This window comes from Lontra canadensis, unplaced genomic scaffold, assembly GCF_010015895.1.
Source record: "Lontra canadensis isolate GAN:19392208 unplaced genomic scaffold, GSC_riverotter_1.0 scaffold4, whole genome shotgun sequence".
Taxonomy (NCBI): domain Eukaryota; kingdom Metazoa; phylum Chordata; class Mammalia; order Carnivora; family Mustelidae; genus Lontra; species Lontra canadensis.
The window spans coordinates 35450781-35475722 of NW_022630998.1; the positions used below are offsets into that span (position 1 = coordinate 35450781).

Consider the following 24942-nt stretch of genomic DNA (forward strand, 5'->3'; position numbering starts at 1 on the left):
TCTGACAGAGAGAGACACAGTGAGAGAGGGAACACAAACAGGGGGAGTAGGAGAGGGAGAAACAGGCTCTCTGTGGAGCAGGGAGCCCCATGCAGGGCTCAATCGCAGGACCCTGGGATCATGACCTGAGCCGAAAGCAGATGCTTAACTACTGAGCCACCTAGGCGCCCCCAAAGGATCTGTTCTAAGCCAACATTGATTATATCACAATTCCTGCTCAAAGGCCCCCCAAGATCACCCATCATTAATAAGCTTCAACTTTGTAGCCTGACATTCAAGTACCCCAACCCTGCTGCCAGTCTTATCTGTCCCCTCCCCTACCTATACTATATGCTCCAGCCCAACCGGACTCTTTGTTCTTTTTGACATGCCCTCGTCTTGGCACCTGTATGCCTGTTTGCCTCGCTCTACTTAAAAGGCCTTTTCAGTCTCTGAGTATGAAGAATTCCACCCATTTTCAAAGACCAAGCTCAATTCAACTGCCTGCATGAAGCTTTCCTTGATTATTCCTAATTTAGAGATGATTCTTTACTTCTCTGGACTCCTTAGCATTTTATAACCTCTTAACCCTTAGAACGTGCCATCTGGCATATAATTCTATGGGTTCTTGTCTTTCCTCCTGCCAGACCCGAACCCTTGGGTCTATTCCTACAGTGCTTTGCATATAATAGCTGCTCAATAAATATCTGAGGCATTGAACTCAATGTGTTGAGTTTTACAAGTCAGTTTTCCCAGTTATTAATATAATTATTCATTTATCTTTAATTCTGAGAAGTCACAGCAGAAAAAAATAGCCTAGAAGGAATTAGCAGTAATAATTTTTTTAAGTTTTTTAGTCAAGTGTCCATTATTGCACTGTTCGGTTTGAATCCAAATTAGTATTTCACTACTAGTATGTCATTATAAGGAATGTTTTTCTTAAAATGTTTTTCATTACCCAAATAACACAAAGGCAATGCCCCAATCTAGGAAGAAATCAGAACAACCACCCCCAAGATCCTGTCACCTTAGGAAAACTGTATAAACATTTTAATGTATTTTATTCTTTCGTCTTTCACAGTCTTTACATTTCCTAAAAATAGTATGTTATTTCTATTAAGTACTGAAATGTAACTTCTTCATTTGGATGTATAACTTTGGCTATATGAGGAATTTGAACATTTTAGAAGAAAAAAATCATCTACAAACGTTACTCTTCTATTTCACCAACTGTTAGAACCATTAATATCAGCAAAGATTGACTTTTAGAGTCTCCAACTGCTCGCTCAAGAAAGATGACTAATGGGAGCACCAATAGCTTCTGTTTGCAAGACAGGGGGAAATAGCCTGACTATAACTCAGTGCTGGCGGTGGGAGTTAAGCAAAGAGATTTTACTTTCTGCTTTATATAGTTCTGCATTATTGTATTTTTTTTTACACCAAGCATGAATTACTTTTATAATAAAAAATAAAATTATTTACATTTCTCAAATTAGAACTCCTGACAATTCCACTTTCTTAGGTAAAATACACAAAACCCAACAAAGACTAGTGTAATCCCCACTTTTAGAAAAGCCTAGAGAGAAATGCAGCCCTTGTCCAGTCTAACACTATCATTTGACAGAAGAGAAAAATGAGCCCGAGTGACTTGCCCACTATTAGGAGATAATGGCTATGGTGGTTCAGTGACTCCAACCCCAACAGATACTGTGCCTCTTTAGCCTTAAGGACTTCTGCTGGCTCATCTGTCAAAGCCCAAGTGCTGTCAGGACCAATAAGTCAAGCTGGCCTCCAGAGAACATAGAGATGGGTTATGGGGACTGCACTGGTCTGCCTGTGACCCAGTTGACTCACAGCTGTCATTGCTGATGGGTGACAGTGACACAACTCGCCTAGATCAGCTGGGCTTCCCTGACTTCCATGACTGGGTTTGCTAATAGAGCCACCCACATGCTGCCTTTGAGAGCAAGCACTCAGTGGCGAGGTGGATGGCTGGAACGGGGATGCAGAATGCCCTGAACCCAACTTCTGAACTCCTCCCATGATGTAAAGTCATCAGTTACTTCTTTAAGTTAAAATTTGGCAGAGACGAGGGGGAAGCAAAGCAGGGTTACTGACAGCCAAAGTTGAAACAGCTAGAGCCCTTTATATACCCAAGTTGTCATCCCTGGAGCTGGGGGACGGAAGAGCTGGTTTGGGCTTTCTATTTTAAATAGCTGTCCATATCTTTGACATCTTAGGCATTCATTAAGACTGGGCTTTTGTTTTGCTGTCACTCAATAGGGAATTCTACTTTTAAATGTTTGAACTTCTTACCTTTCCACAATCTAAATCTGCTTGTCTGCAAAATGGATGAGGTGATCATTAATGTCCTCTTTGGCTCCAACATGATTACATGCAATAGTTTAACATCAACTGACCTTTGAGTCATTGAGTTGTTTAACTGGATTTTCTTGTTCACTTTAGAAGAAATGTTGACAGTAACATGCTTATTCTCAAAAACAAAAACATAAACAGGAGTATATCAAAGTTCTTCCACAGTATTGAGGTACTCACTCTATCGTTCACTCCCTAGAACCAAAGATGTGTGCAACGGTCATGAGTATGCTCTCTTGTACCTACTCCTTTGTCCTCATAACATAATTGTCCAGATTTTACAAATGAGGCCACACACTTCAACAAGGCGAAGTGACCTGCTGAAAGACAACAGCAAATTGGAGGCTGGAGCTCAGTCCATGGATTCCAGTCATACCTGGGACCAAATTTCCTCCCAGGCTTCCGTTATGGTCCACCTCTTCACCAGTGCTATCCTGGGTGGAGTACTGACAGTTGGGTTGATATTGGCTGCTTTCCACCCACAAGTTCTATTGCCGGGGGTAAGCCAGACCATAAGGAAGTGAGGCTGACCATTGTATTAGTTTGCTGTTGTAGCAAATTACCACAAACCTCGTGCCTAAAAACAACACAAGTTAATTATCTTAAAGTTCTGTAAGCCAAAAGTCTGAAATTGAACTCAGTGTCTGCAGATTCATGTTCCTTTCTAGGGGCTCTAGGAGATGGTTTTTTGTTTGTGGTTTTGTTTGTTTGCCTTTGCCAGCTTCTAGAGGCTGCCCACATTCCTTGGCTTGTGGCTCCTTCTATCTTAAGGTCAACAAGGGCCATTCTTTCTCACATTCCATCACTCTGATACCCTCTTCCACATTAAATGGACCCTTCTCCTTATTTTATGGTCTGTTGGTTAGCAACTTAATTCTATCTGCAACTTTAATTCTTCCCTGACAGGTAACATACTGATAGTTTCCAGGGATGAGGACATAGACATTTGCTAAGGGGCAAGTGTGGGAATCTATGGTCTGCCTACCACATAGCATTATCCTGCTTTGCTTAGGTTTGGAGGTATATGAGAAAGGCAAAGTGCTTGATGGGGAATCCCTATTCCCCAGAAATCGATAATTTAATGGGGGTCCTAATCTCACCCCCTTTTGTAAGTCTGCTCAGAGCAGAGAGTGCTCATAGACTTTTCTGAGATAGATACCTGCTAGGTGGGTGTGAAGGATGCCTCTAAGGGGAAATCAGAGGCCTCCATAGTGTTCAGAATTAAATATTTAAATATCTGTGCACTCACTAGGACCTGACTGACTAGGAAGGTCAAGTGGTGATGTGTGACTTGTAAGCCTTTGGAGTCAGATATGAATTAAAATTTAAGCTTCCACCAAAGAAGAGAGTACTCAAATATTACAATTAATAAAGTTGTTGAAATATTTTTTTAAGAATCTTAAGCTTCCAGCCATGCATGTTACATGTCACCTTGGCAATCACCTTAACCTCTCTGAAACCCAGTTTTCTCATTGGTAAAATGGGAATAATATATACAACGATTAAATAAGATATTATTTGGGCAAATTTTGACATATAGTTTAAACTCAGTAACTATGACTTCTTTCTTTTTCTCTTAACTGAATGGGAGCTCATAACCAATCCAAAGGATCTCAGAAAGAGCAGGTTCCCTGGGATGATTCCTGAGAGCGGCTGCTCACAAGCCACACAGGTTTGCAAGTCATTTTCCTTCATGATAAATACCTGAGTTCTCAAATAAGCTAATCCAGTCAAAATTCTGTAACACTTTTGACTATAAAGTAGTTTGACCAAAATTACAAGCCAATATATCAAAACCTATTCATCTAACTACTTTTCCCTTCAAAGCAGTTACCTTGAAAGACTAGAGAGTTATTCCAAAAATGCTTCCATACTTAAAACATCTCTGGAACTCCTCTTCTACGGTAGCTCTCAGTTTCTGTAACATTCTTAAAAACATCCTTAAGTTGGGAAATACTCATCTTTCCAGGAAAATTCTGATTTTTTTAAAAGAGCAGCCAGTAATTCAGAGCCCATTCTGATAAATATGGTAGATGATTAACCAGATTAACATTACTAGTAAATAAGGTGTACTATAATAAAGCAATAATTATTTTTGTGTGGCTCATAAACTGGCCTTCATAGTGTTATATATTAAGGTTAAGTAAAGATAGCATGGTCATAGTAGACATTAAGGCCCACTTAGTGGGTTTATGATGGGAATTAATTCAAATAGCACTGGGAGTCATTACATATTTAAATAGTATTAAATGTTTCTTTTTATGAAAATTGTAATTATGACATTCTCTGAAATCTGATTTCATAGTACTAAAATAAAGGCTTTAAGGAAAAGCATTAAATGCTAATGAAAGCTTTATTATTTCAGTATATATTCTCCCAGGCCTTTGGTCAAGGTAAGTAATGATCAGATGAAGGAGTTGGCAACCTTCCTGGCCTCTACAGTCTACTAGTAACTGAAGGCTAAGTAACACACATGTTTAAATATATTGAATAATATTCTACCAACTTCTTCCTCTCTTTGCTTTCTGGACAATGAAATATCATGGCATCTTAACACAGATGAAGGAAGCTAGCTTTTTGTTGGAAGAATTTCTGAAAAGTCATTCTTACTCAAACAGGTGGTTTGAGTAAGATGACCTTTTGCCTCCATTCACATTAACTTCCCCAGGTGTGCCTGCTTCTCATCCTCCAGGGACTTTCTGATTTACATGTTCTCCATCAATTCCAATTTCCAATGACCTGATTTATGTTGCTTTTTTTTTTTTTTAAGTACTTCAGTGATCTATTGTTCAGACTCAGAACACAAAAGCCCAATGTTTGAGCAGGCAGAGTCCATACTGTTCATAGGTAACTAGAGGAGATACATAATGAAAGGCTGCAGCAACAGTAAGGTTTTACTGTTGTCTACATATTCAAAACCCTGAATAAACATTTTTTGAAGGCAGAGTTTATAAGATTCCCCTAAAAAGGTCTGGTTTAGGGGCAGATATGAAACATTTGAAAAACAAAAACTGTTCCTTCCCCAAGAACTCTGGCTTTTGCAAAAACTTTGAAATGGACAGAAACGGTTTTGGATTAATACTCTGGACTATCAAGGCCTTCATGTGACTACTTGGCCTTTACATGCTACAAATACTATCCAAAAATAAATGTAAGCTCCAAAATTACAGGAGTCTTGTTCCATTTACTACTGTATCCCAAGCACCTAGCATAATGCCTGGTTAAGTTCCTCAAGGCTATCTGCTGAATGAATACATGCCGTTCGAAGATTTTACTGTCTGAAATCAGTCCCTTTTGCAGTTCTCCTACAGTTCTCCTGCTCCTACAGTGTACTGAAAGCCAGGGTGGGCCTGCTTGATGTCCCTATCACCTTCTCCAGATGGTTTCATTTCCAAAGTCATGCAGAATCCACCCCTTCTTTGAGGAAGACCTCAAAGTCTCACCGACAAGACCTCCTACACTTTATCACTATAATCTACTAGTCTCCTGCTCATTCTGCAGTACTAATTAGTAAATGTCCCTCCTATCATCACCTGAAGGAATGAAGATGACGCATCCACTTACTCACCCCACCCCATCCTCTGACTTCCTCTAATTTCAGAAACCCCCATACCCACTCCAAGATGCTTCTCCTACAACTGTGCCCTTGCTATTGGTAGCATGGCATAACAACACTAATAACTGCTAATATGTGAGGGCTTATTATACACCAGACACTGAACCACATAGGCCTTATCTCATTTAAACTTCCCAATAGTTACATGCAGACAAAGTATAGAGGTTTAAACAAATTTTAAACATCGCTCAGCTCAGGAGTGGTAGAGCTAAAATGCGAATCCAAATCAGCCAGGCTCCTTAGCCTGTGCTCTTAATAGTGCACTGGGATGAAAAGAAGCAAGATTTAAACCCTAGCTCTGCCACTGTGCCACAGAAACTTTTTGATTTGGGGCAAAATAAAAACCTCTGAAAACCTCAGTTTTTTTTAATTCATAAAATACTGGCAGGAATAAAGAAGATGATGTATGTTAAGTGCTTAGCAGAGCATCTGACATTCTACAGATGTGGGTTCCATCCATTCTACCAACACATGCTCTTTGAGCACATCATAAACATTGAATGCTGTGACAGGTATGGAAGATACAACAGTGAATTAAGACCAAAATGGTCACTGCCTTCACAGGTCTGCACAGCTCCTGATGGGTGCTCAGTAATATCTGATAGATGGAAAAAGCCCTCAAGGAGGTCTGTTAGCCTCCTTCAATCAGCCCCTCTTCAATCAGCCCATTATTCTGATATAAAGCAATCTAATGAGAATATTTTGCTGCTTAAAACCTTTAGGAATTCCACACTGTGGAAGAGATAAAATCCAAATTTCTTTTTTTATTATTATTTTCCTAAAGTAGGCTCCACACCCAATGTGGGGCTTAAACTCACAACCCTGAGTTCAACAGTTCTATGCTCTACCGAATGAGCCGACTACCAACTGGGGCTCAACCAGGAGCCCCAATCCAAATTTCTGAACACAATATTATAGCTATAGGTATGTGGTTCAGTTCCCCTCCCCACCAGCTCCTGTTTAAGCTGTGAAATTCTTTCTACATATGAAATCTGGAAGTCAAATCAACAGACTAATTCTGGGCCCACCCCCATCACTTATTCACACATACACACACATACGCACTCACATACATACCCACCTACCCACAGCTCCTTTAAGACAATGCCATGGGTTCTGTCAAACCATCTGAAAACCAAGTTTTAAATCCGGGTGTTTCTAACTGGAGAACACAACCTATCAGGGGATTATGAAATCAATTTAGTGGTTGGAATTAGTGATTTGGAAAACAAAAATAAAGAGTACATTATGTGAACTAACAGCTAAGTATTGGTATATAAAACCTGTTACAGGGGAGCCTGGGTAGTTCAGTCCATTAAGCGACTGACTCTTGGTTTTGGCTCAGGTCATGACCTCGGGGTCCTGGGATTAAGCCCCACATCGGGCACCGTGCTGAGCGTGGAGTCTCTTGTCCCTCTCCCTCTGCTCCTCTTCCTGCTCTCTCTCAAATAATAAAATCTTAAAAAAAAACCCAAAAACCTGTTATAAATGCACGTGCAACATACTTATGTTCTGAGCCATAATATAAACTGTATTTCTTAACATGGACCATTGTCAAAATGGTTTGAAAACCATTGCTTCACACCCTCTGTGTAGCTAGCCTCAGTTCCTTCCATGCTTCCTCAGTCACAGAAAACTCCATCTGCATTAAGCCACTTGCAATTCCCCAAACCCACCTCATTCTTTCACTGCTTGCCTGTAAGCTATAACCCAGGCACAGTGCTAGGCGCTGGGAATACAGCTGAGAGAAAAACCAAGGTTTTGCCCATATGGCACTTAAGAATCTAGACAGACAAATGCTATACTAATCACATTAGTCTCTGTGACCCAAAGTAAACAATCTACATGAAGCAAATATGGATTCCCAAGAACATTTATCAAAGGCAATCGATCAGTCTAGGGGACAAGGGATGCACCCCTGAAGGGAATTAGCACAGATCTAAATGTCAGAGTTACCTAGGTAAAAGGGTATAGAAGAGCAATGCAGACACAACAGAAGTTCAGTGGCCCTAGGGTAGAGAGGGTATAGCATGATTGAGAAACTAAAAAAAGGCTAGCATGCTGAAGCCTGACAGCAAGTGGGAATGATAGGAGAGAGGACTGGAAAAGCTGGCGGTGGCTAGACCAGGTAGGGTGTTATGGGCCAGGATTACTCCTCAGAGTAATGGGAAGCCACAAGCGGGTTTTAAGTAGGAGATGACAAAAGAGGTGCTCTGTGAAGAAAGCACACTTTGTCTGCAGTGTGGAGGATACACTGGAGGGAAGGCAGGAGTTGGAGATGTATCCTGCCTAAGAAAACCTGAAGTCAAGGGAATGTAAACAGTCAATGAAATGCGGCACAGGAGAGTGAGGAAAATGCCTGGGGTTGAGCCCTGAAGGCCTCTCCACTTCCAAGTGTTATATTCCTACCTATTATAAATTTGTATGAGCACACATAGGTAAGTGCACAATTATACTTGCTTCAAAGGTCACATACAGAAAAAAAATGTGAAAGTCTGCTCACTTCTTTAGCAATTAGTATTAACAATTTGACATGTACGCTTACATTTTTTAAAAAATGAGATCAGGCTATACACACTTTTCTACAATCTGCTTTTTCAAGTCAGTGATGTAGTGAGAATATTCTTTATCAGGATATAGATAATTCTAACTAACACAGTTGAATGGTTTCAAAGTATTACACAGTAGGACTGCAAAAACAATTTAACCAATCCCACAGAATTCCCACTGATGGATAGTTGAGCTATCTGAGCCCGTTACCTGTCCATTCAATAGCCTCTGTCCTCTTTCCACCTTATTCACCGAACCCTGATTTTGTTCCAACAGCAACATGTTCAGCCCCACATGATGGTTTGTGACTGTCCAAGTAAGACTGTCCTGTTGCCCACATTTCCAACTTCCCTCACAACTATAGGTAGTCACATGATCAGATTCTGGCTAATGACCCTAAGGAGACGTTTGCTATGAGATTCTGAGTAAACCTTTACCTTCGTGGTAAAACAGAACACAAATATTGCTCTCTTTTCCCTTTCTTCCTGTTTTGGACATGAATATAATGACAGGGGAGTTCCAAGTCATGTGCAACTATAAGGCCATAAACCAACGCCAAGATTAGTAAAACAGAAAGGCAGAGAGAAAGCCTGGGCTCTGATACACATATACACACACATAAACACTAACTCATTTTGAAGAATCCAAATTATGTATATATTTCCACTTTAAAGTCTGAAAAAATAAAAGTGTTTCAGATTAAAGATTCAGAGCAGAGATATAAGTGATGCTCTATAAAAATAAGAAGCACGCTTAAGAGAAGATCATAGGGAAACACTGCGAACACCTTTAATTTAAGTCTTGGGTCCAGAAATGCCTTGCTGGCTTCCTGCCAAGCACATCCCTCTGTCCTGCAACTTGATGGGATGACCTTGCTGCACAATCTCTGACAGCTCTTGCTTTCCCTTATTTGAGATTTCTAGCTTCTTTTATGGACTCTTGGAAAATGTGCCAAATTAAGACATAATCTTTTACACAAGAAGTTGGAAGGTATCGGATTTGGCTGAGTGATTAAATTTCATAAGAATAAAAATGAAACACCAGTATAAAAACTTTTAAAAGCCTGGGTAGCTCAGTTGATTAGGTATCTGACTTCGGAGTGGGCTGTGATCCTTGGGTCCTGGGGTGGACCCATGTCCGCCTCCACATTCAGCAGGGAGTCTGCCTCTCCCTCTCCCTCCTCCCCCTCACCCCACTTGTGCTTTCTCTCAAATCAATAAATAAAATCTTTTAAAAAATTAAAATAACAATAAAAGCGGGGGGAGGGGGATCCTCTTTTTGAGAAAAAGTGCTACCTAGCTATTTAATTCTAAAAAACAACTTCTGTTAGTTTACTTTAATGTTTACAGTTTCTCAAATTTTGCCAGCTTCTCATGTTCTGGTAAAAATGAAAGATGTTGGATTTCTCAGAATTCAGCAACCTGTCGCTCCACTTAAACCCTTAGGGCTTCTCCCTCTCCCTCTGCCTCATCCCCCCTGTTCATGCTCTTTCAAATAAAGAAAGTCTTTTTAAAAAGGGGGGGGGGTCACCTGGGTAGCTCAGTTGTTAAGTGCTTTCAGCTCAGGTCATGATCTCAGGGTCCTGGGATAGAGCCCCACATCAGGCTCCAAGCTCAGTGTGCTTCTCCCTACCCACCCCCCCGCTCTGTCTGTCTCTTTCTCTCAAATAAATAAATAAAATTCTTTAAAAAAAAAAAAAAACCACACCTTAAAGTCTACTACAATGAATTCATACTGTGTGAATAAAATGAGACACACAACAATTTTATGTGTAATCCAAATTGTACATAATTCACATCTTTGCTTCTAAACAAACAGAAGCTTACATCTCCATACTACTTTTACAGTTTACAAAGTGCTTTTATATACATCTTCTCATTTTCTATTCAAAAGACATGAGAGATAAATATTATTCTTATTTCACAAATGGAAATAGACCCAGACATTATTCAGTCCTTTAACCACCATACAGTATAGCCCTGAGACTTTAGATCTGCAAAGGGTTTTAATAACGCAAACATCACATATATTTCAATTTTTATCACCATTTTCAAGTCTCCATTTTCTTAACAAAAGAAAGCAATGAAAAAAGCCTTCCACAATCTAATAATAAAAATGGGAAATATTATATATACAGTGTATACTTTACTTAATGAGTGAAATCTACCACAATTCTAATTTGGGCCTCCTATATTATTACCTATATACAGGGCACCAGTACCAGAACCACATTTAAATGAGCAATTTTTTTCTATTTTAGAAAAAAGAATGCAGAATATTCCTGTTGCCTTCAAGTTTAATGTATATATTTAAGTGTCAGGGTGTGTAGGTGGATAGGAAGGATACAGAAAATTACTTTTTGCACATTTGGAGTTATAGGACCTCTGATTATCCCAGCTTAGACACACAGAGTCTTGACAATTCATTTGGTCTATGTCTCATCTTCAGTAATGTATTTACTTTTCTCTCCCCACCATGCCCTTTTCTTCCTAAGTACCCTGTACGAATCAGAGTAGAAATTCCAGCACATAGCCTTTCTTTCTGAATTATCTTCCCCATTATGTAATTTTTTTCAGAATTTTCTTTTCCTATTTCTAAATCTTGAAGACATTTCTTTATAGTAGATGAGGGAGCTATAGCTTCTATTCACTGCCAGAAAAGAGCCTATTTCAGCATTATTAATCAGCAAAAAGCTGAGAGAAAAGTTGAACAGAAAGAACAGAACAGTTACAGCTGGCAGAGCAGCGACATCTGCACTCAGAAAGCTGCACTGCAGGTCTCTCTGAAACTGCAAGTTATCCTGGTGTTACTGCTCTGCCAACTGGAAGAGGAAAATTCTGGCTGGTCCTGAGTTCAAGGCAGACCAATAGGTTTAAAACACTGGTTCAAGGAATCACCTTCTTGATGTTATAATGTTTTTATTGCATTTGAAGACATTTTCAACAAATATCTTGTGTTTGAGGCCTTGGCTAGGCAATCCTTGAGCAGTAGAAATCAGATTTCTCTGGCACAACTCCATTGCCAGCAATGGGATTTATCAAAACTATAAATACCAGCACATGGAATATTTCAATACTGTACTCAATTGCTCATATCTAAATATTTCAGCTATAAAACAAACCAAATGTAAATGCTTTATAGTACAAATCAACAAATTCTTCACAGAAGAAAACAATGAAAGACTAATTTTCTATAACATATCACCTGTTCATTAGTTCTTCAATTATATTACTTAGAATATTTCAAGAATAATAAAATTTATGCACCACTAATCCCTGTGTTCTCAACATTTTTTATCTAAGTTCTAAAGGACATAAACAAGGATGCATATAATCAGACTTGTTTTTATAAATTTTTGATGTATCTCTTGTTGCATATCTTGTAATAATGAATACATGGAGACAAGGACAAATGTACATTTAAATCATTACTGATTATATGAATTTTGCTTAAATGGGTCTTATAAATGTCAAGATAAAATAACAGTTTGATAAGCTCAGCCGTGCCCTGTGAACTTTAGTCTGCTCACAGCATAACCTAATTACTATTTATTAATTTAAAAAAAATGTTTTTTTTAAAAGCTGCAAACCACAGTTTATTACACATATCTGAATCATGAGAGGGTAAATTGTGATACAGTTCCCTCATGCCACCAACTCATTTGGAGGGAAAAGTTCTACAATAAAATAAGAGTTTATAAACTCTTTATAAAAAAAAGCTTGAATTGTGTTCTATGACTAACCTTTATTCTATGGTCCCTTTGACCCAAGGGACGGTTCCTGGCACATCTTTTTGAGATTTAGTTTCTGGGAAGTTTTCAGCAAACCTCTCTCGTGCTTTCTCCCAATTCTTTTTGCTCTTGTTTTGGAGAATGTGAACATCTTCAATCGAAGATGGTTTGCCGGTCCCCAAGCCTGCATGTGTTCGCCGAAGTTGAAGCTGGATCTGTTACCAAAAGTTGAGCAGAGGATTTACTATAGAATCTAAATACACTGAAATTTGCTATACCCAACTTGGTACTTTAATTCTTTGATTTACAAAGACTGATGCAAAAGATAAACCTGTTAAATTTATCAAACACATGCAGGAATGCATACATGATTCTATATAGAACTTCAAGTCATTCATCTACATTGTCTTGCTTATCAGTAACTACAGCTGACACTGTACAGAAAACAGAGTACTCCTTAAAGAGTAGCCACCAAATTTCACCCAGATGCCACAGAGGCTGCCGTCCCACCTTAAGAAGAAGAAAAGGCAATGGACATACTTAAACCTATTGCTGCTCTAGCCTTGCCTAAGAAAGTAAAAGCAGAGATTAAACATGAAGAGTCATAAAGAGAGGAAGGTCTGGCTAGCTCAGTTGATTAAGTGACCGACTTTCAGTTTTGGTTAAGGTCATGATCTCATGGGTCATGGGACTGAGCCTGGCATTGGGCTCTGCACGTACATGCTCTCTAAAATAAATCAATCAATCTTAAAAAAATAAATAAATAAGAGCCACAAATAGAACTTGATTATTTTCATAAGACGAGGGGCAGGACTTCTGATTGTTTTGAGAACTATTAAAAGCTACCAGTGCTGAGTGCCTACTGTATGCTGGGCACCATACTAAGGGCTTTAGCTTCACCTTGGAAATACCCCTTGGAAAACAGTTCTTATAATCCCCATTTCTACATATGAAAACTGAAGTTCAAACCTGCCCTAAGTCACACAATTAGTAAGTGATAGAACACCTAATCTAACAAAATAATTCTATTTTGTAGGTTTGGCTATAAAATCCATGTTCTTCTCATTGTACCTCAATAAGTGAGAAAATTCACATTAACCCTCACACTGATCCATCCATTATTTCCTTAGCTACCAGATAATTATCAAAAAAGTTCCTTAATCATGTTACCTTGTAAGGTTTTTGTAAAAGATAATCTAAACCTCTGATGAACCATGGGGACTGCAAAATTAATTAGTGCATTGTTTTCCAGACACTATTCCCTTTACTGCTTGTTACATGACCTGATTCTTAAATCTAAAACAGATACAGGATCTGCCTGTTTGTAAAGTAACACTGTGGGGGTGCATGGATGGCTAGTCGGTTAAGCGTCTGACTCTTCATTTCAGCTCAGATCTGAGATGGAGCCCCATGCAGGGCTCTGTGCTCAGTGAGGAGTCTGCTTGAGATTCTCTCTCTTTGACTCCCTCTTGTCCCTCTCCTGCTTGGGCTCTCACTCTTTCTTAAATGAATAAATCTTTAAAAAACAAAACAAAAACCCAGGAAAAAAAAACAAACAACACAAAACAATGTGCATATGTGTGTGTGTGTGTGTGTGTGTGTGTGTGTGTGTGTGTGTGTGTGTATTTGGTAACTATGAATACTACAAAGACAGTAATCATGTCTATTTGTGCTTGATACTATATTCCTGGCACTAAGGTACAAAGCAAGTACACAGTAAATACATCTGCTGTACGAATAAAGAATGAAAGAAAACACACATCTTACCGGAATTTTCATTCCTCCACCATCCTTCCCTAGGCCCTCTCCTTTTTTCCAACCCATCTTCTCCAACATCTTCCGACCTTTGTTGCTATCAGTAATTTCACTTGAAAGGAAATTAAGAAGATAGTTGATTTTGAAAAGGCCATGTAGGTCACATTTATAATAAACTAATAAATTAAAAGTAACTGGTACAAATACTATAGAAAACTGGCCTACCTAATACAGTTAAATAAATTCTCTTATATATACTACTTAAAAGAAAAACACATACTGGTGCACCAAAAAAAAACCAGGTATAAGAATGTTTCTCCTGTGGGCACCTGGGGGACTCAGTTGGTTAAGTGACTGCCTTCAGCTCAGGTCGTGATCCTGGAGTCCTGGGATCGAGCCCCACATCAGGCTCCCTGCTTGGCAGGGAGTCTGCTTCTTCTTCCGCTGACCTCGCTCCTCTCGTGCTCTCAATCATCCTCTCTCACCCAAATAAATAAATAAAATCTTAAAAAAAGAAAAAAAGGAATGTTTCTGCCACAAATCTAGTAACTTTAAGTTGGAAATAACCCAGATGTCTATCAATGGTAAAATGTATAAATGGTGGCATATTCATGTAAGAGAATTATTATACAGCACTGAAAATAAAATATACCTAACAAAGTATGTTGGACAAAAAGAATATAGACACAAAATAAATATTGAATTATCCCATATATTTAAAAATTCAAAAACAAGTGAAATTAATCTGTTCCTACTAGAAGTCAGGAAAGTGGTTGTCTTAAGGGAGGAAACAGGAATTAGTGATCAAGAGGGGGCATTAGGAGAGGGCAGGTTTCTGGGGATTACTGATCATTTTCTATTTCTTGACCAAGAAATGTATACTCTACAATGTGTTAATCTTAAAATATGTTATTGATAGTGATACTTACATTTGTATATTTATATGTATATAAATTATACACCAATAGAAAAATAAAAGTAAAATTAAAACTCTCATTCACTATTTGCATTTTGTTCTATGACTTTATGTTCTGCTAGTTTAAGGATATTTTAATTTTATGTTCCATCACACTGTATTTTCAGTTCTACAAAATATGTTAAATTAGCTTAATAACAGTAAACCAAGCAATGTCAGACCAATGTATTTCATTTTTTATTTCTGCCTTTTAATTTAACTCTAATGCTATCATCGTATTTTCCAGCAATTATATAAAAAATATTAAACTTAAAAAAAATCATCATGTTGTTTATATGATTCATAATGCTGTATTTCATCAAGGTTGATGGATGCAAGTTACACTGCTATTTTATGTACCATTAAGAAAACACCACTGTCATATATATGTAACTAAAACTCTATCCTAGTATATTTTAGAATTAATAAAATACATTTAATCAAAGTTTATGGTTAGTTGTCAGTCTTACACAAAAGATTTAAATTCCAATTAAACCCCGAATTTATATTCTGGAAAAAAAATGTAGCTAGTATATGATTAAATGGAGAAATATGGCCATATCATACAGGCCACAAAAATCACATTTTTCATGTTATCAGTGCTACTTTACCAAAAGAAAAAAACTGAACCAAAGAAAAATAAGAAAAATAGTATTTCAGAGTCAACAAGAACAAAAGTAGGTGAGTATTAAAATAATTATAAAAAATACCCCCCAAAAACACAGTTCATACTGATTTCTTACTAGTCCAAACTTTAAGATATCTATTATATAAAAAATATGTTCACTCAGGGGCCCCTGGATGGCCCAGTCAATTAAATGTCCAGCTCTTGATTTTGGCTTGGGTCATGAGCTTGAGCCCTGCACTGGGATCTGCGATGGGCATGGAGCCTCCTTGAGATTCTCTATCTCCCTCTCCCTCTGCCCCTCCTTCCCCCACTCCCCCACCAGATTCATGGCTCTCTAAAAAAAATGTTCACTCAAGGGCATGGCTAGAATGTTAGGTATGTGTATATATGTCTGTTTAAGTATTAGTACTTTCATATATGCTAAGTAATCTTCTAGGGAATGGAATTCTAATATTAAAGGAAAATGTAAATAGAGACAATATTTCCATCTTGTTAAGAACCATTCCTTTAAAGACTAATTACCAGTATATATAGTCCTATAAGTCATACTACTCTACAATGTGATTACAGTACAAAGAATGTTTTGAGAAATTAAAACTTAGTACTCACGAATGAACAGATGCAGGAGCATCATCTCTTTGAAAAGTCCCTTCACTTCCAATCTGCTCCCTCCGTTTTCCAGCTCTATCTTTGTATTTTGGATTCTTCAATGCCTTTTCATCTTCATAGTCTGTATTCTTTATAAACATGAAATATTCATTGGAGAAAACAAACTGATACATAAAAATGAACTGTGTATTTGCTTTACTTGGTAAATACGGTTCAATGTAGTCTCTATTAAAACAACAAATTAAAACAGGCTATGACATAAATTAAGACAATTATGTTAGAGTATGCTATTTTCATTCTATCTCCTTTGAAAGGTTTATATTACTTCAAGTTGCAGAACATAAACTGCATATAGAATATAAATCACATATAAATTGTAGTATGTAATTGTAAGTGAATATATAGTACATTTTGATTTAATATTGTGTACACATATTCTCATGAACTGCCAGTATTCAAAGAAATATGTAGAACTCCTGGGTTTGGCAAAACATTGATGACTTCTTTTCTCTAAGGGACTGAAAGTTCCAACAGACCTAAAATAGTTAGGTGTTATTCCTTAGAAGGGAAAAAGGTAGAAAGTGTTTAAAAAGTGGAAAAGAACAGGTACTCTTTTGCCATGGCAATTAAAATAGATTTTTGCTTTGATATAGCTCCATTTATATGATTAGTCAGCCAGTCAAGAAATATTTACTGAATAAAAGGCGTGGTATGCAAAGAATTTTGTAATCCCAGAAGGCAGACACATCTGCTTTCAGTATGCTATTGTCTGACTGGTTCAACAATAAGAGTATGCACAAGACACAGCAGCGGCACAAAAGCAGAGGTAGTCAGTTTTGCTTGGGGCTTCAAGGCTTCTTTCTCTTTCCCTTTCTTATGACTTGTTGATCTTTATATAAATCCCTGAAAGATGCTAGGGAATGTTAATAAAATTCAAGGTAAGTACTACAGAAATTTTTATTTAATTTTGATTTTAAAGGGAGAAGAAAAATATAGAACCACCAACCCTAATGGGTTCCCCCCAGAAGACAAGAGAGTAAAACTTTTGAGAAAACATTTTATCCTCTCCTCATTATCTTCTATTTTCCTCCCAAATTAGCCCCTCAACATTTTTTCTATTATGATTTTTCCTAGTGTGAAAGCTAACAACAAAAAACACAATTCTGCAGAAAAATATGTTATTCTGGCAGAAAAATATGTTATTCTGGCAGCATTTTTTCCCACAAATTCATGAAGTTTAAAAACCACTGGACAAATGCACTTAAGCCCTAGATTCCAGGGGCATGCACCTGGCTTGGTCAGAGAAGCATGCAACTCTTGATCTAGGGGTCATGAGGTCAAGTCTCACGTTTGGTGTAAAGATTACTTAAATAAATACAAAATAAATAAAATATAAAAAAACTCAAAAAAACCCAGATTCCATAGCTAATTCTGCCACTTAGCAGCTGAGTGACCCTTAGCTTAGGTCCTCAAATGTAAACGGAATACTAATTACCTTCCTCATCTACAAAAATGTTTTTTTAAAAATGTTATTGTGGGGGTTGCCTGGGTGGCTCAGTGGGTTAAGGCCTCTGCCTTCGGCTCAGGTCGTGATCCCAGGGTCCTGGGATCGAGCCCCACATCGGGCTCACTGCTTGGCAGGGAGCCTGCTTCCTCCTCTTTCTCTGCCTGCTTCTCTGCCTACTTGTGATCTCTGTCTGTCAAATAAATAGATAAAATCTTTAAAAAAAAAAAATGTTATTGTGGGGGCTCCTGGGTGGCTCAGTGGGTTAAGCCTCTGCCTTCAGCTAGGGTCATGATCTCAGGGTCCTGGGATCGAGCCCCACATTGGGCTCTCTGCTTGGCAGGGAGCCTGCTTCCTCCTCTCTCTCTCTCTGCCTGCCTCTCTGCCTACTTGTGATCTCTCTCTGTCAAAAAATAAATAATATCTTTAAAAAAAATAAATAAAAATGTTATTGTGATAATTAACAATACATAATTAATATGTTACACATAAAATACAGAATTAGGTATGTCTGAAATTTGTATATACCCTTGAAACCATCACCATGATCAAGATAATAAATAAATCTATCTCCCACAAAAGTATCCTCAACCTTCTTCGTAATCCAGCCCTACAGAGCCTTCCTTGCCTCTCTTGTATCCAGGCAACCACTAATCTTTCTGTCATGATGTGCTAGTTTGCGCTCCTAGAATTTTATATAAATGGATGTATACAGCACATATACTCATGTTGTCTGGCTTCTTTCTCTCAGGATAATTATTTTAGGATTCATCCCATATTGCAGCCTGTATCAACAGCTCATTTTTTTATTGCTAAAGAGTATTTGACCATACAGATATACCATAATTTGTTTATGTTCATCAAGAGATGAATGGGTAAAGATATGATGTACAGGGGTGCCTGGATGGCTCAGTAGGTTAAAGCCTCTGCCTTCGGCTCAGGTCATGATCCCAGGGTCCTGGGATCAAGCCCTGCATCAGGCTCTCTGCTCAGCAGGGAGCCTGCTTCTCCTCCTTCTCTTTCTGCCTGCCTCTCTGCCTACTTGTGATTTCTGTCAAATAAATAAATAAAATCTTAAAAAAAGAAAAAAAAGATGTGTACGCGCGCGCGCACACACACACACACACACACACACTGGAATATTAGCCATTAAAAATGACATCTTGTGTTTTGGGACAACATGGATGGACCTAGAAGTTAATATGCTAAGTGAAATTAAGTCAAGAGAATGACAAATGTAACATAACATCACTTATATATAGAATCTAAAAAACAAACAAAAACTAGCAACAGAGAACTAGAATACAGTACAAGCTGGTGGTTGCCAGAGGGGAAGTGAGGAAGTGGGGAGGTGGGGGATGGGAAAAATAGGTGAAGGGGTTTAAGAGACACAAATTTCCAGTCATAAAATAAATAAGTTAGGGAGATAAAAAGTACAGCATAGAGAATATAATTAATAATATTTTGGTAACAAAAAAAAATATTTTGGTAACATTATATGGTGACAGATGGTAACTCCACTTACTGTGGTAAGAATCATGTAATGTACAGAACTGTCAAGTCATTATGTTTTCCATGTGAAACTGACACAACACTGTATGTCAACTATACTTTGAGCTGAAAAATAAAAATTTTTAAAAAAGGTTTTCAAAAGAAAAAAACCATCATAAACATTTGTTTCTAAGTCTTTGTATGAACATATGCTTTCATTCCTCTTGGGTAAATATGTAGGAGTACAACAGTGAATCACATGGTAGGCATACATTTAACCTTCAGAGAAACTACTATTTTCTTTTCTTTTTTTTAACATTTTATTTATTTATTTGATAGAGATCACAAGCAGACAGAGAGGCAGGCAGAAAGAGAGAAGGGGAAGCAGGCTCCCTGCCGAGCAGAGGGCCCGATGTGGAACTCGATCCCAGGACACTGAGATCATGACCCGAGCTGAAGGCAGAGGCTCACCCACTGAGCCACTCAGGCGCCCCAAGAAACTACTATTTTCCAAAGCAACTACACCACTTTATATTCTCACAAGCACTATATGAGAATTCCAGCTTCTATATGTGCCTACCAACATTTGATGTGGACAGTCTTTTTACTTGGTTTTAATTTGCAACTTCCCAGCAATACTAGACATCTTTTCATGTGTTTAGCTGCCATCTGTACATCTCCACTGGTGAAGTGTCTATTTAAATCTTCTGCTCACTTTTATTTATTTTTTTTTAGATTTTATTTATTGGGGCACCTGGATGCCTCAGTCAGTTAAGCATCTGCCTTGGGCTCAGGTCATGATCCCAGGGTCCTGGGATCCAGCCCCGCATTGGGCTCTCTGCTCAGCAGGGAATCTGCTTCCCTCTCTCTCCCTCTGCCCCTCCTCCCTGTTTGTTCTCTCTCCCTCACTCTCAATACCTCTTTAACATTTTACTTATCTGAGAGAGAGGGAGAGAGAGCAAGCACAAGCAAGTGGAGGGGTGGAGGGAGAAGGAGAAACAGACTCTCTGAGGAGCAGGGAGTCTAATGTGGGGCCCAATCCCAGGATCCTGCAATCATAACCTGAGCTGAAGGCAGACAGCTGAAAGTGGCCAACTGAGCCACCCAGGCATCCCCTTTTTGCTCGTTTTTTTTTTTTTTTAATTTAAAGATTTTACTTATTTGTTTGAGAGAAAGACAGAGAGGGCAAGCATGAGCAGGGGAAAGGGGCAGTTGGAGAGGAAGAAGCAGGCTGCCTACTGAGCAGGGAGCCCAAGGCAGGGCTCAATCCCAGGACCCTGGGATTATGACAGGAGCCGAAGGCAGCCGTTTAACCAGTTGAGCCACCCAGGTGCCGCTCTTCTGCCCATTTGTAAATTATTTTCTTATTAAGAGGCAGAAGACATGAATAGACATTTTTCCAAAGAAAACATCCAGATGGCTGACAGGCACATGAAAAGATGCTCAACAAAACTCATCATCAGGCAAATACAAATCAAAACAAGATACCACCTCACAACCTGTCAGAACAGCTAAAATTAACAAAGGGAACAGATGTCTGCGAGGATGTGGAGAAAAGGGAAACCCTCTTACACTGTTAGTGGGAATTCAAACTGGTGCAGTCACTCTGGAAAAAAGTACGGAGATTTCCCAAAAAGTTAAAAATAGAACTACCCTATGATCCAGCAATTACACTACTTGGATATGTATCCCAAAGGATAAAAAAATACAGATTCAAAGGGGCACATGTACCCAATGTTTATAGCAGCATTAGCAACAATAGCCAAACTATGGAAAGAGCCCAGGTATCCATCAACCAATTAATGGATAAAGAAGAGGTGGTATGTATGTGTATGTGTGTGTATATGTGTGTATGTGTGTGTGTGTGTGTGTGTGTATATGTATATAATGGAATATTACTTAGCCACTAAAAAGAATGGAATCTTGTCATTTGCAAGGACATAGATGAAATGAGAGTGTATTATGCTAAGCGAAGTCAGTCACTCAGATAAAAATGAGTATCATATGATTTCAATCGTATGTGGAATATAAGAAAAAACAAATGACTATATGGGAAGGGAAAAAAGAGAGACAGAAGCAAAACATAAGAGACTCCTAACACTAGAGAACAGAGGGAGGGTTGATGGAATGAGATGGGTGGGGGGATGGGTTAAATGGGTGATGGGTATTAAGGAGGGCACTTATGATGATCACTGGTGTTATACATAAGTGATTAATCACTAAATTTATTCCTAAAACCAGTATTACACTGCATGTTAGCTAGAATTTAAATAAAAATTAGAAAAATAAAAAATGAACAAATAAACAAAACCAAATTATTTTCTTATTGTTTTGGGATTTTGTTATATATTCCAGATATAAGATCTATGATTTTCTTTTTTTATTTTTTAAAAGATTTTATGTATTTATTTGACAGACACAGTGAGAGAGGGAACACAAGCAGGGGGAGTGGAAGAGGGAGAAGCAGGAATCCTCCTGAGCAGGGAGCCCGATGTGGGGCTCAATCCAGGACCCTGGAATCATGACCTGAGCTAAAGGTAGATGCTTAAAGACTGAGCCATCCAAGCGCCCCAAGATCTATGATTTTTATCAGATTAAGGATTTGTAAATATTTTTCCAAGTGTGTGGCTTATCTTTCATTCTCTTTTTTTAAAGTAGGTTCCCACGCCCAGTGTGGAGCCCAGTGATGGGCTTGAATTCACCACCCTGAGATCAAGACCTGAGCTGAGGTCAAGAGTCAGATCCTCAACCAACTGAGCCACCCAGGGGTCTCATGTCTTTTCATTCTTTTAATAGTGTCCTTGGAAGAACAGAAGTTTTGGAGGAAGTACAATTTATTAATTTGCCCTTCTATAGATTGTGCTTTTGGCGTTAGGTATCTTAAAAAAACCTTTGCCTCTAGAAACTTTGAAGTTTTAAATTTGTATTTATGATCCATTTTGAGTTCATTTTTATACGTTATAAGATCAAAGTTATTTTTTTTTTTAAAGATTTTATTTATTTATTTGACAGAGATCACAAGTAGATGGAGAGGCAGGCAGAGAGAGAGAGAGGGAAGCAGGCTCCCTGCTGAGCAGAGAGCCCAATGCGGGACTCGATCCCAGGACCCTGAGATCATGACCTGAGCCGAAGGCAGCGGCTTAACCCACTGAGCCACCCAGGTGCCCCAGTTATTTTGTTTTTGCGTATCGCTGTCCAAGTGCTCCAGCACATTTGTTGGGAAAGATCCTCCTTTCTCTACCCAAGTGCCTTCACACCTTTGTTGAAAATCATACACACACACACACACCCTCATACACACCTATGTATCTGTCTGTGAATCTATTCATTATTCTATTATCTGTTCTATCAACTCATTATTCTGTTCCCTTGACCTATTCATCTTTATGCCAATACTATACTGTCTTAATTACTGTGGTTTAAAGTACATTTTGGATTCAGTACTAGTACTCCAACAATGTTCTTCAATGGCACCATCTTAATCCAAGTTTTTTAAAAACCAGAAGTGGCTACTTGAATGTTGGGTATTATTACCATTTTTATACTCCAGCCTCAATAGTCGTTGAAGTAAATAGTAACCAACTAAAAGAAATTACATAAATCTTGAAATCACTCCAAACAGCCATATTTCTATATATAAAATGGACTATGTATATCTAAAAACATTTTTACTCAAAACCAGATGCATAATTAACAAATGTAACTGTATTTAACATCCTTACCTGCAAACCATATTTTACTCGTATTTTCTTTAATTCTTTTCTCCTTTCCAACTCTTTTTCCTCCTTACTTAGTGTTGGACCAACTAAAAGGAAAAAGTTGAGTTTGGTTTAAAAGAAAAAATTCTAAGTCTGATAGATTTTACACAAAATTAATATTGTTATTTAATAATAAAAAATTAATACTATCCATCTGCATATTAGCTAAAAGTTCAAATAAACATTAATATAAAAGAATCTTGGGTTGTAGTGATGTCCTTTCAGCATTTTGGTAACTAAATCTACTTGGAAAGTAAACCAAGTCCCAAAGACTACAGGAATGCTACTGTATAGGTAACAAAAGAACACTAAACACCTTAGTTTTCCGATATGATTATTATAATGGAATTTCAAATGCAGAAATATTATTAATTTTCTAAAGGAATATAGGCATGTAAAAATCACCAAATCTAAGGTTCACATTACTGTGTAATGTACCATACTCATTTTCATCATCTAGAATCAGAAAAAAAATATATAATGAACACGTACAGTTGGTATTTGGGGGAAAACGATGTAAAAAAAAAACTTCTTACTGGTTCAAGGTATCTATTCAAAATTTAAAAGCCTTTGAGGAGTGGATTCAAGTAAGATAAGAACCTCTTACAGTGTTGTTATAGAAAATAATGGTATATATATAGATAGATAATAGAGCAACAGAAGTTCTAAGTAGGAAAGCAAACATATTGGGATGCCCAGGTGGCCCAGTTAGTTAAGAATTTGCCTTCAACTCAGGTCATGATCCTCAGGTCCTGGGATCAAGACCCACACTGGGCTCCCTGCTCAGCTGCGAGTTTGCTTCTCCCTCTGTCCCTCAAGCTTGCTCTCTCTCTTAAGTAAGTAAAATGAGAAAGAAAGGGAGAGAGGAAGGGAGAGAGGGAGGGAGAGAGGGAGGGAGGGATGGATGGATGGATGGAGGAAGAAAACATATCAATCAATAACTCTTAATACCCTGGCCTATTATATTATTATATGACAGAGTTTAACCATGGATGACTTTTTCACATCCATAAATAGAAGTCAAAAGGAAACCAATCTTCACTCTAGTTACAATTCACTCTAGTCACAATTAACCTTTTGAAGGACATTTAGCTATCACTACCATGCTGCTTCCAAAGCCTATTAAACTTTATTAGCAAAAACAGCTAATAATTACCTTATGGGTCAGAAAGCAACCTAATGCTATAATAGCACAACTAAATTGTTGCAGAGAAAAATTAACTAAAATCACAATCTATTAGCTTAAAAAAATCTATTAAAATCATAATCGACTAGCCTAGGTTTCAAATTTCAAATATATGTCATTTCTTAGTCTCATGTGATAATATTCACTAAAATATAAATGTATCTCAATACAGTATTACATCAATTAAATATGAAGCTGGTAGCTGATACTTTATAGTTTTTTAGAATACTCCAGTGAATTCAACAGAAAAGTTATCATGCTTACATATAACAGTATGTTTCACATACCAAAAGATTCATCTTTCTTATCAAGACGAAGGTGAGCTCTAACCTGTCCTGGTTCACAGCCATCACAGGTATCACTGCCAGGGTGGATGTGAAAAGACAGTACGGTCTCTCCAATTTTCACTTCATCACCATGCTCAAGGACGTAAGGGTCACATTTAGTTTTAGGCTAAAGGAAAAAATTACAACACAGAAACCCAAGAGAGTTACGTAAAATTATTTTATGTCTACTCTAAGTAATATCTGATTAAAACAAAAAAATATTTAGGATGGTTCTCAATGAGACAGACACACATATGTACACACAGCACACATTCCCACAACTTGAGGATGATACAATGTTCAACTAGTGGAGAAGATACCTGAACTGAGCAACTTCTTTTATATTATCAAAACCCGCTAATCTCATCTCCATACGTAATCCTAGAGAAATACCCAACCCAAACATCAAACAATCTATTACCAAAATGAATAACCATCACAGTTAAAAAGATAAAATATTAAGGGGCTAGGTGCCTATT

General features: G+C 37.9%; 1 protein-coding gene across 4 annotated transcripts in view; it reads right to left on the minus strand.

Annotated features, from left to right (window-relative positions):
- The window catches only part of AGGF1 (angiogenic factor with G-patch and FHA domains 1), a 58205-nt gene that overhangs the window by 9701 nt on the left and 23562 nt on the right, over positions 1–24942 (minus strand). For 2 of the 4 annotated variants that reach the window (XM_032848033.1, XM_032848027.1), the window contains exons 10-14: positions 24425–24590; positions 22916–22998; positions 16199–16326; positions 14019–14118; positions 12264–12466 (exon numbers count right to left, since the gene is read on the minus strand). In XM_032848033.1, the coding sequence (XP_032703924.1) occupies positions 12266–12466; positions 14019–14118; positions 16199–16326; positions 22916–22998; positions 24425–24590 (678 nt within the window). In that variant the 3' untranslated portion in view covers positions 12264–12265. Of the gene's footprint in view, positions 1–7056; positions 7148–10269; positions 12467–14018; positions 14119–16198; positions 16327–22915; positions 22999–24424; positions 24591–24942 lie in introns of those variants that run through there. The other 2 variants (XR_004381492.1, XM_032848017.1) reach the window with 2 other exon arrangements.